The sequence below is a fragment of the Grus americana genome, chromosome 1 (genome assembly GCF_028858705.1).
Source record: "Grus americana isolate bGruAme1 chromosome 1, bGruAme1.mat, whole genome shotgun sequence".
Taxonomy (NCBI): Eukaryota; Metazoa; Chordata; class Aves; order Gruiformes; family Gruidae; genus Grus; species Grus americana.
In genome coordinates, this window is record NC_072852.1 from 192,311,431 (window position 1) to 192,325,011 (window position 13,581).

The window sequence follows — 13,581 nt, forward strand, 5'->3', positions numbered from 1 at the left end:
TTGAAGAAACAATTAAAGAAGTGTGTGAAGCCTAACTATGTATTGTGTTGTTATTCCAGGCTTCATCACCAGCTTTTTGATGTTTGGAAAGTTCTGAGACCCACTCTGTTGGACTACTTGTAACCAGTGGTTAAGGCTACAAAAACATACGTGTGGACGAACCTTTCCTTGAAGGAAGCATCCATCTCAATATTGTGGAAACTCCGTGCAAGCCTTGCAAGGCAGGAGAGTGGTTTGTGCTTCTGTTGACACTCGTGTGTAATCTCTGCTTCTTATGCACTCCAGCACCCCTATCAGTTCCTTGTTCTCCTTCACCAGCCCTGCAGTGAAAAGGCTGCTGGGCTGGAAACAAGGAGATGAAGAGGAAAAGTGGGCAGAAAAAGCTGTTGATTCCTTGGTGAAGAAGTTAAAGAAGAAAAAAGGTGCCATGGAAGAACTGGAAAGGGCTCTGAGCTGCCCAGGTCAGCCCAGTAAATGTGTCACGATCCCACGTTCATTGGATGGGCGGCTGCAGGTGTCTCACCGCAAGGGGCTTCCCCACGTCATATACTGCAGAGTGTGGCGCTGGCCTGATTTACAATCTCACCATGAGTTGAAACCACTGGAATGTTGTGAGTTCCCGTTTGGCTCAAAACAGAAAGAAGTGTGCATTAACCCCTACCATTACCGGCGGGTGGAAACCCCAGGTAATTATATCATCTGTAAATGATTCACATCCCTCTATTAGCTCGTGCACTGGCAGGTCTAGTCTTGGTGCATCCTACCGAGTTGTGCTCTGAAATCTGAAAAGGCAGTTTCCATGTGATAGAAGGTCCCTGGATCTTTCCCCACCCAGTGGCATCACCGCTCCGGCAGCCCAGAGTAAAGAGGGAGTAAGGAGCGCCTTGCCCTGGGGGATCTGTGCCCCATCGACCCCCAAGGGCTCCCGGATCTTGTCCAGGGTGCTGAAAGCGAGCTTCTTCTCTGTGGGCATGGGTGCTGGCAGCCCTCTGAACCCTCTCCTTTCCAGCTAGTGTCCATTTGCGTGAAGTCTAGGCACCAGCCTGAACTTACCTCCCTGGCTAGATCTATGCCTCATTGTCTGAAAACCAACAATTGACTCATTAATCCACAGGAAAAAGGTGTATCACTAGCGCTCCTTTAAAGATCAGAGTTACAGTAAGATGGCTTATTTTGCTGTGGATATGAAACCAGGTCAGTTGATTCTTCCTAAAATGCCTGGTAGCCTGCCTTCAGTGGGATTTACTTACCTGAATGGATAGTTTATGTGAAGTAAATCCCCCAAGTTCACATAAAACTTTGAATTTTTCCACTGATGATTCTCTTTAGACAGGACTTGGTCAGCACTGAAAACTTACGAACTTGCTGAAGGGTCACTTAATTGGGCTTTGTGTCAATGAAACAGCTGTTAAAAAAATATAGTGTTCAGTGTTGACTTCTATAGGGATCTTAGAAAGCAGGGCTGGCAGAGATCTTGAGCAGTCATCCTGTTCTCCTCTGCCCGTACTCCCAAAACAAAACAAATTACCAGGTACATTCCTGACAGATGTTTTTCTAATGAGCTCTAAAAATCCCATGTGATAGAGGCTCCACAACCTCCCCAGGCAAATGAATCTATTGCTTTGCTATCCTTACAGTTCAAAATTATTTCTAATGTCTAACCTAGCTCTCCCTTGCTGCCAAAAATCACAGTAATTTAATTTACTAATGGATACGCTTGGTAAGTGTATACTTATTATTCTGTGATTACTCTTTGTCTGGCATGAACTTTACTCTGAGGTGACATTAGGATCAGATAAGCGAACTGTGGGATGTTTCTTTTCACACAGATGAAATAAGGGAAAGACATTTGTTAACATTTGTTAAACAACAGGGGCTGCTCGCTTTTCTGATAGTCCTTCCACTGCAGCAGAGCTGTCATTTTGAAGTTGTATCTGAACTGCTGTAAACATTGTCACAACTAAAATTTTACAGCTGCAGTGAGTGGTGCTTGTTGTCAACAGTTTTCAGTGGAAAGACCTGATCTCTTGCCTTGCTAAAATAAACTCTTCAAGAATCTAAGAAAAGATGCTCATAAAATATCCCATTTTGTGTATCTTTCTCTTTGAAGGCTGCAGTCTTTAGCGTCTTCTCATTTCTTCTGGTGTAACTCCAGTGTAGTTAGTGGAGTCTCCTCAGCATGGCAACTGACAGCACTGCACAGTTCTGTTTTCCACCCCAGTCTTCTGATCTGTTCAGTGCCAGCTAAGAAACACTAGAACTGGGATAATCCAGCAGCTACTAAATGGCTGCCAAAGCTTGTTCTGACCCCAAAACTCAGAAGGTTTCAGCTGTGAACATGTCTCTATCATTTGTCTGTGGAGCAGACTGGCTATGTCTCTGCTTGTAAATGAGACGGGACCAAGGTGCAGGTCTGAGTATTGCCAAATCAATAGCATACTCTTGGGCACAGCTTTGACCCGTGTGGAATCACATGGACTAGCAGTCCTCAGGGTGCAGGTGTTAGCCCACAGAAGGAACTTGGGGCACTTTGGATGTGGCCACCTTGTTTTGGAGGTGAAGGAGAGCGCAGCTGTGAGGATGCCATGACAGTTCTCCACAGGACCCAGGAACTGGCTGTTGTATTCACCCCTATGGCTTTTCTGACAGGGACAGCTTAGAAGCTGAAGCTCACAAGTGAATCACCTCCCTGCTAAAGATGAGGTGCAGCAAGGAGTACAGTGTACTCAGGTGTACTCAGCGGCAGGAGAGGTAACTTACACCACTGCAAGTGGCAGTAATGCAGGTCCAGGCCAGAGGCAGTTAGAAAGCAGTGCTGCAGGGAGGTGGTGGCGACACAAGGGAAGAAATGAGCTTCAGGAGAAAGTGGTAGCAGTGAGATCACCACAGAAAAGGCTGGGAGTGGTTGATCTAGGTGCCAGTCTGTTTAAGCAACAGTCCTCTTTTAACTACAGGAAATCTTCTGCACCTTGGCTGTTGGCAGTCTTAGGCTTATGTGAGATTCTCTGAGTCTCATCCTCTGGAGCTAAAGAATCCACCCACGAAACTAGTCAGCAGTGCATTTTTTTATAATCCACAAGCTGGTATTATTTTCATATGAATGTCAATCCTTTGGTGGCTCACTTTCCATCACTGCAGTCTCTCTTGCTGAGTCAACCACTCCATGACCAGATCTGTTAACTTTTATTCAGAATGAATGAGTTGTGTCAAAGATGGGAGGGCCTCACCCTTTCCTTAATGGCCTGGCAGATCTCTAGACCTCTGTTACTGGAGAGCAGCTTTAAGCTCCAGCTGAGCTTCAGGGGTTTCATTGCCTCTGCTGTGTCCTCAGGCTGCCCAGCCACATCCTAGTCTATACTGACCAATGCTGCAGATTATGCATAGCTTTTATTGCTGCTACCAGTGTCCCCAGCAGATTTCTTCTCAGGTCTGCTCAGCAGCAGGTGCCATTTAGAAAAAGGCAGCAAATATTTCCTCTGTTTGTGCAACATCCCACTGCAGAGGTGGCTAGGCCACCTAGCCTAAAGTAGATAGGTACGGTAATTAGGCTCTGCTTCCCCCTTCATTGTTTTGCCTCAAAGAGCTGATCAGAAGTCTGAATGGTTGGTTGTCAGGAGAAGCTGCAGTTTCAGAAAAAATATAGCAGCTGCCTAAACACGTACCCTATTATTTTTATATGAGATCATTCATGTGTAGATATTGCAAATTCTAGTGTGCACTGTTGCTGTAGACAGCAGGAGCCTAAATGAACTTTTGACTTAGAGTAACTGATTGCTTTCGTCAAGCCCAAGTGGGACTAAGATGTGGTAGCTTCCCAGTTGGAAGACCACCTGATGATCTCACTGTTGGCCGTGTGTTTGGTGTTTGTGAATGGTCATGGGCATAGGGAACAGGTGGATCTCACCAGAGGGTAGGTCTCCAAAGGTAGTAAACTCTGCAAAGATGGGCTGATGTGCAAGGAATCACAGTGTGGATGTTGTACATGGAATTAAATTGTGAGGCAGATAATTTGTTTGCTAGCACTTGAAGTCACAGGCTCTGGGCACAGCCAAGTTTCCAGCAAGAACTGTTGCAGCTAAAGGGAGCAGGAGAAAGCCTAGTGCAGGAGGGGCAGTGGCAGGACTTGGGGCATGACTGTATTTGTCCTCAGTTGAACAAAGATGGTCAACACTTGGACATGCATAGAAGGAAGGATCCACCCCTGGCTCTCAATGGAGAAGAGCAGGTAGAAGAAAAGGACCCCACTGAGTGGAGACAATGCAGGTAAATTATGAGGACAGACAGGTCCCAATGCACTCAGTCACTCACTTTCATGCCTCTGGTCACAATTCCTTCAGAGTGCTTGAGCCCTGGAGAGTGACATCTGTTACCAAAAGAACAAGGAGAACAAGGCCCTCTGGGGAATTTTTAGCCACAAACAAGAAAATCTCTGAATTCCTCATCACCACAGAGGCTTTAGCCCTCTAGGCAGCCACGGAGCAGTCAGTGGAAAGATTGAGTGAGGTGGCAAAAAATGTACAGCAGAGCAGAAATTAAGAGTACCCTGGTCAGAGCTGGGAAGGAGTTCAAGGCTTGAAAATTCCTCTTGCTGACTCACTCAGGGCGAGTCAAAGGCTTTCCCTGGCGAGTGCTGTTCACACATCCAGATTCTCAGCTTTCATTTAGAGAAGGAGTTGCATTGAGTTCTCACAGGGCTGAAGAAAGCCGCTTTATTAGCGGTGGTGCACGCAGCGAGGTGCCAACCTCCCAACGCTGCATGGCGTTGCTGTAGCACAGCTGTCCCTTGCTCAGCACCTCTGCTGAGTGCAAAGGAATCATCAGTTCCCCACTTTCTAGGGCTGCTGGTCAGACCTGGCTGAGCAGCAGCAGACCTGGCAAGTATCATACCAGTTTCATGAAGCAGCAAAGGAAAACTCCAGAAGCAGCAGCAGCTCACATGTTCCTATGATCCTGGGAGGGATCCAGCTCACTAAAACCACATCTGCAGTGGTGATACTGGCCTTGTCCCAATATGGAGCAGATAAACTGAGCACCAAAAGAGTCTCTTTCTCTCCGCTGGCTGTGAAGTCCCATGGGGGGCTGGGCAGTGCATCTCAGATGTGAATACCTGTATTGTCTATATGAGTCCTACATGGGGAGTCTAGGAAATCCAAAAAGCTAAAGGAACAGTAAAGAAGCAGAAATACCTTTCTCTACCAAAGGACTTAAGAGAGTGGCAACAAAATCTTGATCCCACAGGTAAGGGCATATCAGAGGCAGAAGGAAAGAAAGTAGTCTCCAGAGCACCATCCTTGTGCTGGCCAGAAGCTAATTAGAAATGCATAGGGCCAGAGAAGGGTCTATGTATAGTCTCTTAACAGGCATCCCGGTGCCTGTGTTTCCAGGCAGGTAAGAAGATGAAGGTGAAGCCCCTGTCATCAGTCCAATCTTTTCTGTGTTTTTAGGGCGCAGTTCTTTGGTTCATGGGTGACTGGCAGAAGCATGATTTAACCCTGCCCCGGGTGCAGCATAGTGCTATATCAAGCAAGAAGCTGTAAACCTGTTGTTGGTACCAGGCACAGGTCCTCCTCCTCCCTTAAACTGCCCCAGCTCTCTGAGCAATCGATGTGCATTGAGGGTGCACTTCAAGGAGGATGTTCCTACAGCCTCTTCTCATGCACATGTTTTGCATTATCTATGTATTATTTGCTTTATAGCAATTATTCCACTCTTTCATTATGCTGGATAAATGAGAGTTTGCTGTAATTAAAAGGTGTTAGCTAACCCACCAAAAAAGAATTTGCCTTACCTAAACAGAGCTTTTGGACTCAAACAATATGTTAAAACACGTTCAAACCATATATTCCTGTCAGCATTTATAACCAAGAGCGCACACTGCTATTTGTTTCCATGAGCTAGTCAGGGTAGACTGAAAGATTACGTGCTGCTGGGTTTTAGGCCAGAGGGACTCTGGACACTAGGTCAATCAATACAAGCCTGCTGAATTGTTCCTGGTGTTGGGACAATTCATCCTTGTCACAATAACTCAAATTGCCTCCTTATCTTCTCTGGTGGTTCTTAAATCTGCACGATAGCAACTGGGGATTCATTCTCCCTACTTTTGTTTAAGAGCTTAACTAAGACAATTAGGCACTACGTGAGCTAGTAACTAATAGGGAAATCTTGGGATACATGAATTGCCCGTTGTAGGTGCTGTTTGCCCCCAAAGGACTGTGGGGGACCCAGTTAAAGCCTCAAGTTGAACTCTCATATGCAGAACTATTTAGCAAGCCTCTTTTTGTGTTCCAGCCCAGGGGCTGCATCTTCATAGGTAGCTCACTAATTGGGTTTTCTAAAGTGTTTTTTGACTCCAATTCTGCTCTCCTGATATGTCAGAATCCAAAATAATTTGGGTCAACTTTAGATTTCTCAATGCAGCAATACTATTGCAGCACTGACAGTATGAGATGTAAGTGAAGAGAGTTTGTGAAGAGAGGTGGTATCTTCTATTAGACCAATTTTTACATGGATGAATTTGGATTTCAGTTTTCTGACCTGCGTTTTTCATGCCTGAACTACCAACCATTGACATTTGCCTCCTCATGCTAGATCTTTTCTAACTATATTGCAAGAGCTAAATTAGTATTACTGCAATATTTGAATTGCCATTTACATTTCCTTTTAAAGATCCCACTGTCTGGCTGGCAGCATTTTCAAGTACCTGAAGACCTTTTAAATCTATTGTCTAGCTTCAGGTCTGTGCTTCCTTTTGCCCATCTGTAAAACAGTGGCAGTAGAATATGCAGTGTATTGCAGAGCACTATTAATTGTTATTAAACTTGGCTGTGGTTTTGGCAAATCTTGGTGATAATATTTAGCAAAATCCTGACATGTTCAGTCTTTCAGAAAGGAAGGAATAGGTAATTTTGAGAGGGAGAAATGCATCACTTGCATTTCTGTAGGAGGGCTGTGTGCGCATGCTGTACCCGTGAATTTTATGGTACCTGGCTCAAGTCAGGAAAGTCCATATTTTGCATATGGAATTGCTGTAACTGACTGCAAATTTGGGAAAAAAAGGGATCCAAGAGTCAGCTTTTGATTCTTGTTTTTGGACAGGTTTGTTGCCCTTCAGTGACTCGTATATGGGCAGCGATACTTGGGCAACATGGAATATGCCTCTTTTTAACTTACAGAGAGATATACTTTCAAGGGTGCAGTTTTAACTAGTTTTTTCTGTTCTTGTTCTTATTTTCAGTCCTACCTCCTGTACTCGTTCCAAGACACAGCGAGTTTAACCCTCACCTCAGCCTCCTCGCCAAGTTTCGAAACACTTCTCTGCACAGCGAGCCACTGATGCCGCACAATGCCACCTATCCGGATTCTTTCCAGCATCCTCCATGTACCCCTTTTCCATCATCACCCAGCCACATGTTCTCCCAGTCACCTAACAGCATCAGCTACCCCAACTCACCAGGAAGCTCTTCTGGACCAGGAAGTCCCTATCAGCTCACAGGTAAGAATGAGCTTTCAGACATCCTGACTGAGGCAGTCGAGGTTCTTGCCAGGGCCTGGGGTCAGGTGCCAATTCTGTGTGCCCCTCCACCAGGTTGTAGCTACAAATTGAGCTGTTGGATAGGATGGATTTGGAATGTGATTTCTTGTGACTGTCTCTTAGTATTGTCTTCTAGTCCTTCTAACGGATGCTCAAGGAATTAAGAGTTGTAGTCATCCCACTCCTAGAAGTGCCTGGATAAGATTTCATGATTACTGTAAGAGGAAAGTTGAGGAGAGGAGCAGGTGTGCCAGGTCACCTTCTGCCTGAAGCTGCCCATCTAAGCTTCTGATGCAATCCACGGAAAAGAGCACTTGCAACACCTAAGTTAGGCACCGCTAACAGAGGTGGTCAGAGTAGGGACCTTTAGAAACTCCATTAAGAGAGACAGGATAAAATGGGGAAATCGGTGTGCAGAAATATTTTTTGATGTATGGTGATCCCACTGACTGTATAAACTTCATGAAATTAAGGTGTTTAATAAACTGGCCCAACACTTGGTGAAGCCACCAGGCAGATTCCTATGAGTTTGGAACGTGTTTCATCAGCTTCACAGTTCTGAGGTCGGTAGGGTTGTGTCACTCAGATTGTTTGCGTTGTGAACTCCTTACTTAGTACTGCTCTAATTACCTGAGAATTTAACAATGCTTTTGCTGTTAAATATACCAAGAAGGTGTCACACAACACAGCTGAGAGCTAGCTTTAATGTCAAAACATGGTTCAGATTCACTTCTGTACTTTGTTGAAACTCTCAAATAGTTTCAATGATCTCAGCTTTTTCACAAAGATGAATTCAGGTCAGAATCTTGTAGCTTAATGTTTTCATGTCTCAACTACAAAGCATTTAAATTCATGTCCTTAATGATATGCCTGTTTTGATTTTAAGTGCAAGAAAAGTGTTTATTTTTACAAGGTATTTGTAGTATTTGAACCTCCTTTTAAGCTGGACACTTCAATACAATGTGATGTTTTTCCTTCCCTCTCCATTCATTGAATGAACCTTCATTCATTTCTTCTCTAGATTTATACTTTAGATTAAATCATATTTAGCAACACTGAAACATTTCAGCAAGTAGTAGGACTTGTTTGTCTTCTCCCATCTTTTTCTTTCACCTCTGTGTCACCAAGTTGAATTCAGTGGAGCTGGTCCTAACAGGTAAATCAGGCCTGTTCCAACTATGTAATGACTCTCGCTCGTGCGTTTAACTGAACTTGGGACCTTGCAAAGCTACTTAAAATGGAAGTGGCTCAACCTGAGCTTCAGTATATCACAGCACATGGCATGCTGATAAGCATAATTTGCCTGTCTAACAATCGGGGATGGAAGACTATCTAAAGCAAACTGGAGTAACATTAAGAACCTTGAGTGGGATTGGTGTGACCAAATATAGATGTCAACAATGCAAATTTCTGCATCTTATGCAATTGTCTATGGTCTCTCTGTAATCAGTGGAGAAAAACAGGCACTCCTAGAACAAGATTCCTTGCATCTTAAGGTATATGTCTAAAGTAGCTGAGATGCACCATGTTTGCAGGTGCCTATTTTTCTTTAGTTGGTATAAGGAGAGCTGATGGTGACTAGCTTAGGTGTAGACATCAAAAATACCTGTATAACCACATTATATTCATTTCTGTGACTTGTGTTGTCTTCCACTCTTTCTTGATTTTATTTTACTATTCTAGCTTGTTGCATTTTCTGTGGGAGGGTTATATCATCTATATATTAGAAATATAATATAGTGTATGAAATTCCTAAATCCTGAACAGTTCTTGAATAGAATAACATTCCTGTGCAGTACTTACGTGGAAGATTCAATGGTTGTCTTATGAGACAGTCCACATTTATCCACTCTGGGTGAAGTTGCTCTGTTTTGAGGGCCAGCCAACAGACCCCAAACACAAGAGGAAATTTCAGCCTGGAACCAAGTTAAACTCTGGTCTTCTTAAAGAGACCCTTAGTCCTGCAAGCTTGTATATGCCTGTACTTTACACATAAGCCTACTGAGTTTCTGTTCAAATAAATAAAACTACATGCTTTTAGTGCTTATGCAGTGAATGTTGACATTTTCTAATACAAAAATGAAGTCCCCTTTTCTTTGGCTTTCTAAAGCCCCCTGTCTTTCTTCAGAATCCCCTACTATAGAGTCACCTTCTGTTTTCTAGCTTACTGTGCCAGAAGTGAAACAAATCAGGAGCTGGGCAGGTTGTGAGTTGATACTTTTTCTCTGTATTTTTTCATGACATCCATTGCTCTTTGATAGAAGACTGAACAAACCAGAAGAGGGCCAGCCTTGCCTTGTAGGACAGAGGTAAAAAGGACAAATCTGGAGGCAGTTTTGCCAAGTCTGAGTTTAGAGTGTAAAGGCTTTCCATAGCCTTTTTTTTAGCCTGTGAAGAAAGAGAGCTTTCTCCCGGAGGATCAATTAAAGTTAGCTTCTGCTCTTATCTCAGCATCTTCAAGTTTAAAATTTGTGAGAGAAGTCTGGAACTGAAGGATCAAACTGAGTTACTCTCTTGGGGTAACAACTGGTGTTAACAGAGAGCTTGACGGGACACCAGTCTAGGCCTGAGGCACTGTGTTGACTGTCCTTCTCTTTTTCAAGTGCAGCATATCCAACATGACAGCCCTTTCTTCCGGTCCTCCCTGAACATGTAGTGATCTTGATCTGGAGACTGAAGGGAGGTCAGGTTCAGATTTGTGCTCTGTTTCCAGCCCTTCTCTAGTTAAACAGTGCTGAAGAAGTGTTAAGTATCCACCAGGAGAATTTACCAACGTATTGATTTAGGTGTCTTTTCTTTCTTTTCTTTCTTTTTTTCTTTCTAATAGTGGAAACTCCACCCCCGCCTTACCACGCAAGAGAACCTCCAGGAACCCACAGTGGGCGGTCAATGGATGCAATAGCTGAAAGTCAACTAGTGCTGTCTTTGCCCAATGGAGGTAAATCTGCCGATGGAGAAGCTGAAAGTAAATAACCATTTGTACTATTCTTCAAAGAAAAACTGTTAAGCAAAAAAATTGTTATTTGAACAAGAAGGTTCAGTGAACTGCAGTAATAGGTTTCAGACAGTGCTGCAGTAAGGCCGTGTACTAGACCCATCCATTAGCTAGCAGAATAGGTTGATTTAAGAATTCAATGAATTGTGTGTGAAGTTAGAGAGTTTAGACCTTATTTGCATCCATTGACTATTGCAGTTTGAAAGCTGTTAATGAAAGCAAACACTGTTATCTACGTTGTAGACAAATATATCAAAGCAAGGATGGTGAGGCAATATAACACACAAGAGCACTATCAATATCAGAACTGATTTCTTTATCACCTTCAGTTCTGGGTTCCAAGTACTTTAAAGCCGTGTGGTTGGGACCTTTCTTACTGCCATCTTTCTATTAGTGTTACATTACTGGCTGGCTGGAAAAGAAACGGACATGTTCTAGTGAAGTACAGGGAGGTTTTTACAGAAGGCCAAACTCTTTGTTCTTATATAAGAATGCTTCAGTAGGAGAGGGCATGGATGGTCAGAGTAGAAGGGTCTGGGATCCTCCTTGCTCCCCTTAAAGCAACTTCATGACCTCTCCAGCATGGTCTCCGCTACCTCCAGACTAGTAGTGGCAGGTGATGCCTCCAGCATTTAAAGCCCATTGCTGCAGAGCAGTAAGGGGAAATGGAGTTCCTCTGCTGGGTTTTCCTTTGGCTTCCTGCTACTGCAAAGGAAAAATCACCATTGTTCTTTTAGTCCAGCATATTGTAGTCCTAAACAAATGTCCTTTATGGCATGAGGACTGAACACTGTGCACACATGTGCACATTAAAAAAATTATGCCAGCCTTCTGAAACAGTGAGGAACGTGTATGTATCACAGAACTGGAGCAGAAGGAAGATGAGGGTGATAGGGCTAATTACAGATGCGTACACAGAATGGCCAGATAATAACTAGATATCAGACACCAATACTTTTAAATAAATTGTCGAGATACTTTAACCTCTTTACCATCCCTGATCACTGCCCTAGTGAATATTAGTTCGAAGTTTATTAGAGGTTATGCACAGAGGTGCTCTGGAGGCAGGGGGGCTCACATGCCTGTGGTGGGCAGGCAGGATAAGGTTTCCCACTAATTCCTGTAGGACAAATGAGGCTCAGGGATTCTGTTACATTTTTGAGTCTTTCTCTGTCTCTGAGTTAGAAAACCTGGGCAGGGGTAGATCGAAAAGAAATGACCTTGCTGACATTTCTGCTTACAGTCCCACATGGAAGCGGAAAGCCCCAAAGCATGCAAAAAAATTGAGTGGAGTGATTGATTACTTCTGAACTTCAAAGTTTGGTATTAAGCTGAAAGCTTGGCTCAGTTTTGACTTGCTTTGAGCCCATCTGTCATCCCTAGCTCCTGCTGGTGTGCAGAGCAGATGTATCCCTTACTATTTTCAGTGTAGAGATTGGGCCCCAAGGTTCAGTAAGGAATGTCAGCATGTGCTTAATTTAATGCAGTGGAGTTATCACTTTTAAGAACAAGTGGGACTCCTCAGAGGCTTAGAGTTAAGCTGATGTACCAGCCCTTTGCATGTTTGGGGCTTCAATCATAAAATTAAAAAGAAACAGAAGCTGCTGTTGAGATAAAGCCTGACATAAGTGACTGTTTAGATGAAGAGCTGGGGGGATGGGAGTGGGAGGGAGGGAGGAAAGGAGACAGAGAATGATTGTTTAAAAAATATTACTGAGACCTGAGCAGCTGATCAGGGTTTTTTCCTGCAGACTTTCGGCCTGTTTGCTATGAGGAACCCCAACATTGGTGCTCAGTTGCCTACTATGAACTCAACAACCGGGTAGGGGAGACTTTCCAGGCTTCCTCTCGAAGTATCCTTATAGATGGATTTACAGATCCCTCAAATAACAAAAACAGGTTCTGTCTGGGACTACTCTCAAATGTAAACCGCAACTCTACTATAGAAAACACCAGGAGACACATAGGAAAAGGTAAGAGGAAATCTCTTCTCATTGGGAATATTCAGGGCTTGAAAGAACTGTGCATTGCATTAACAAACCTAGCTGATCTGTTAGATGTACTTGTCTTAAAGCCAAACCTCTGAGATTATTTCTGAAATAGAAGAAAAGCAGCTGATTCTTTTCTGACTGGATAACAATCAGCAGAGTAGCTCCTTACAAAAGCTATTTATTTGGCCAGCGAAGAGAAAAATGTTGTTTATAGTTGTGTGTTCTAATTTAGCAGTATGTATTTTCATTTTATTTATTAGAGCTTCTGGCAACTGGGAATATTGCCATTGAAATGCCACTAAAAGGATAATTGCTGGTGCCTGAGGGCTGGTTCTCCTACTACCAAGTAACAAAGGCAGATGGATGAAACAGTAGTTGAGTTATTTAGCTGAAGTACTCTACCAGAGGTGCCTTTGTAGCTTTTTCCCCCTACCAGTCTGATTCCCTGTCGTGTCAACTTCTCGCCAGTAAAACTAAGTCCAGGATTCTCCCTCCAGCAGTTGTCCCTGTGTGCTCCACTTCTGGTGCACCCATACCCTGTGCACGCAGGATCATATGCTGCTGGTGACAAGTACAAGGAGACCACACCTGGACGTGTGTGGCCGTGCACACTCCATCCCAGCTTGCTAGGGCTGTGCAAGGCCTGATACTCTCCCAGAACTTACTGTTGTTTGTGGTGGTGAGTCAGAAGCCCTGTACCGGCCACTTCTCTGTGCAGACGAAGGTTTGCCTGTTCTGGTATATCCAGTCTAGACTCATTATCTTGCCAACCCAGCCTCTCACCAGTAGCTGCCTGGGAATGGATTTCCCACTGGGCTAATTAACTCTAATTGTTCCACTCCTATTATCTTGTCAACCTCACCTCATTTCCCAGGCCTAGAGCAGTATTTTAATTGGCTCTTGATAGTCTAGTGTTGAATGACTGAATACAAGGAGGCTCTGAGACAAATGTGACATAGTTTTTACAGACAACAGTGAACCTGAAGGCTAGTGCAAGAGATGTTGTACGTAGCTCTTGCACTTTTCTCCAGTAGGGAAAGCCCTTGTGTTGTGGATGCACTGTG

General features: G+C 43.9%; 1 protein-coding gene across 3 annotated transcripts in view; it reads left to right on the forward strand.

Annotated features, from left to right (window-relative positions):
- Positions 1–13,581, forward strand: part of SMAD9 (SMAD family member 9) — a 43,604-nt gene that overhangs the window by 14,394 nt on the left and 15,629 nt on the right. For 2 of the 3 annotated variants that reach the window (XM_054808574.1, XM_054808584.1), the window contains exons 2-5: positions 60–686; positions 7,235–7,492; positions 10,359–10,496; positions 12,278–12,499. In XM_054808574.1, the coding sequence (XP_054664549.1) occupies positions 275–686; positions 7,235–7,492; positions 10,359–10,496; positions 12,278–12,499 (1,030 nt within the window). In that variant the 5' untranslated portion in view covers positions 60–274. The remainder of the gene's footprint in view (positions 1–59; positions 687–7,234; positions 7,493–10,358; positions 10,497–12,277; positions 12,500–13,581) is intronic. The other variant, XM_054808593.1, reaches the window with a different exon arrangement.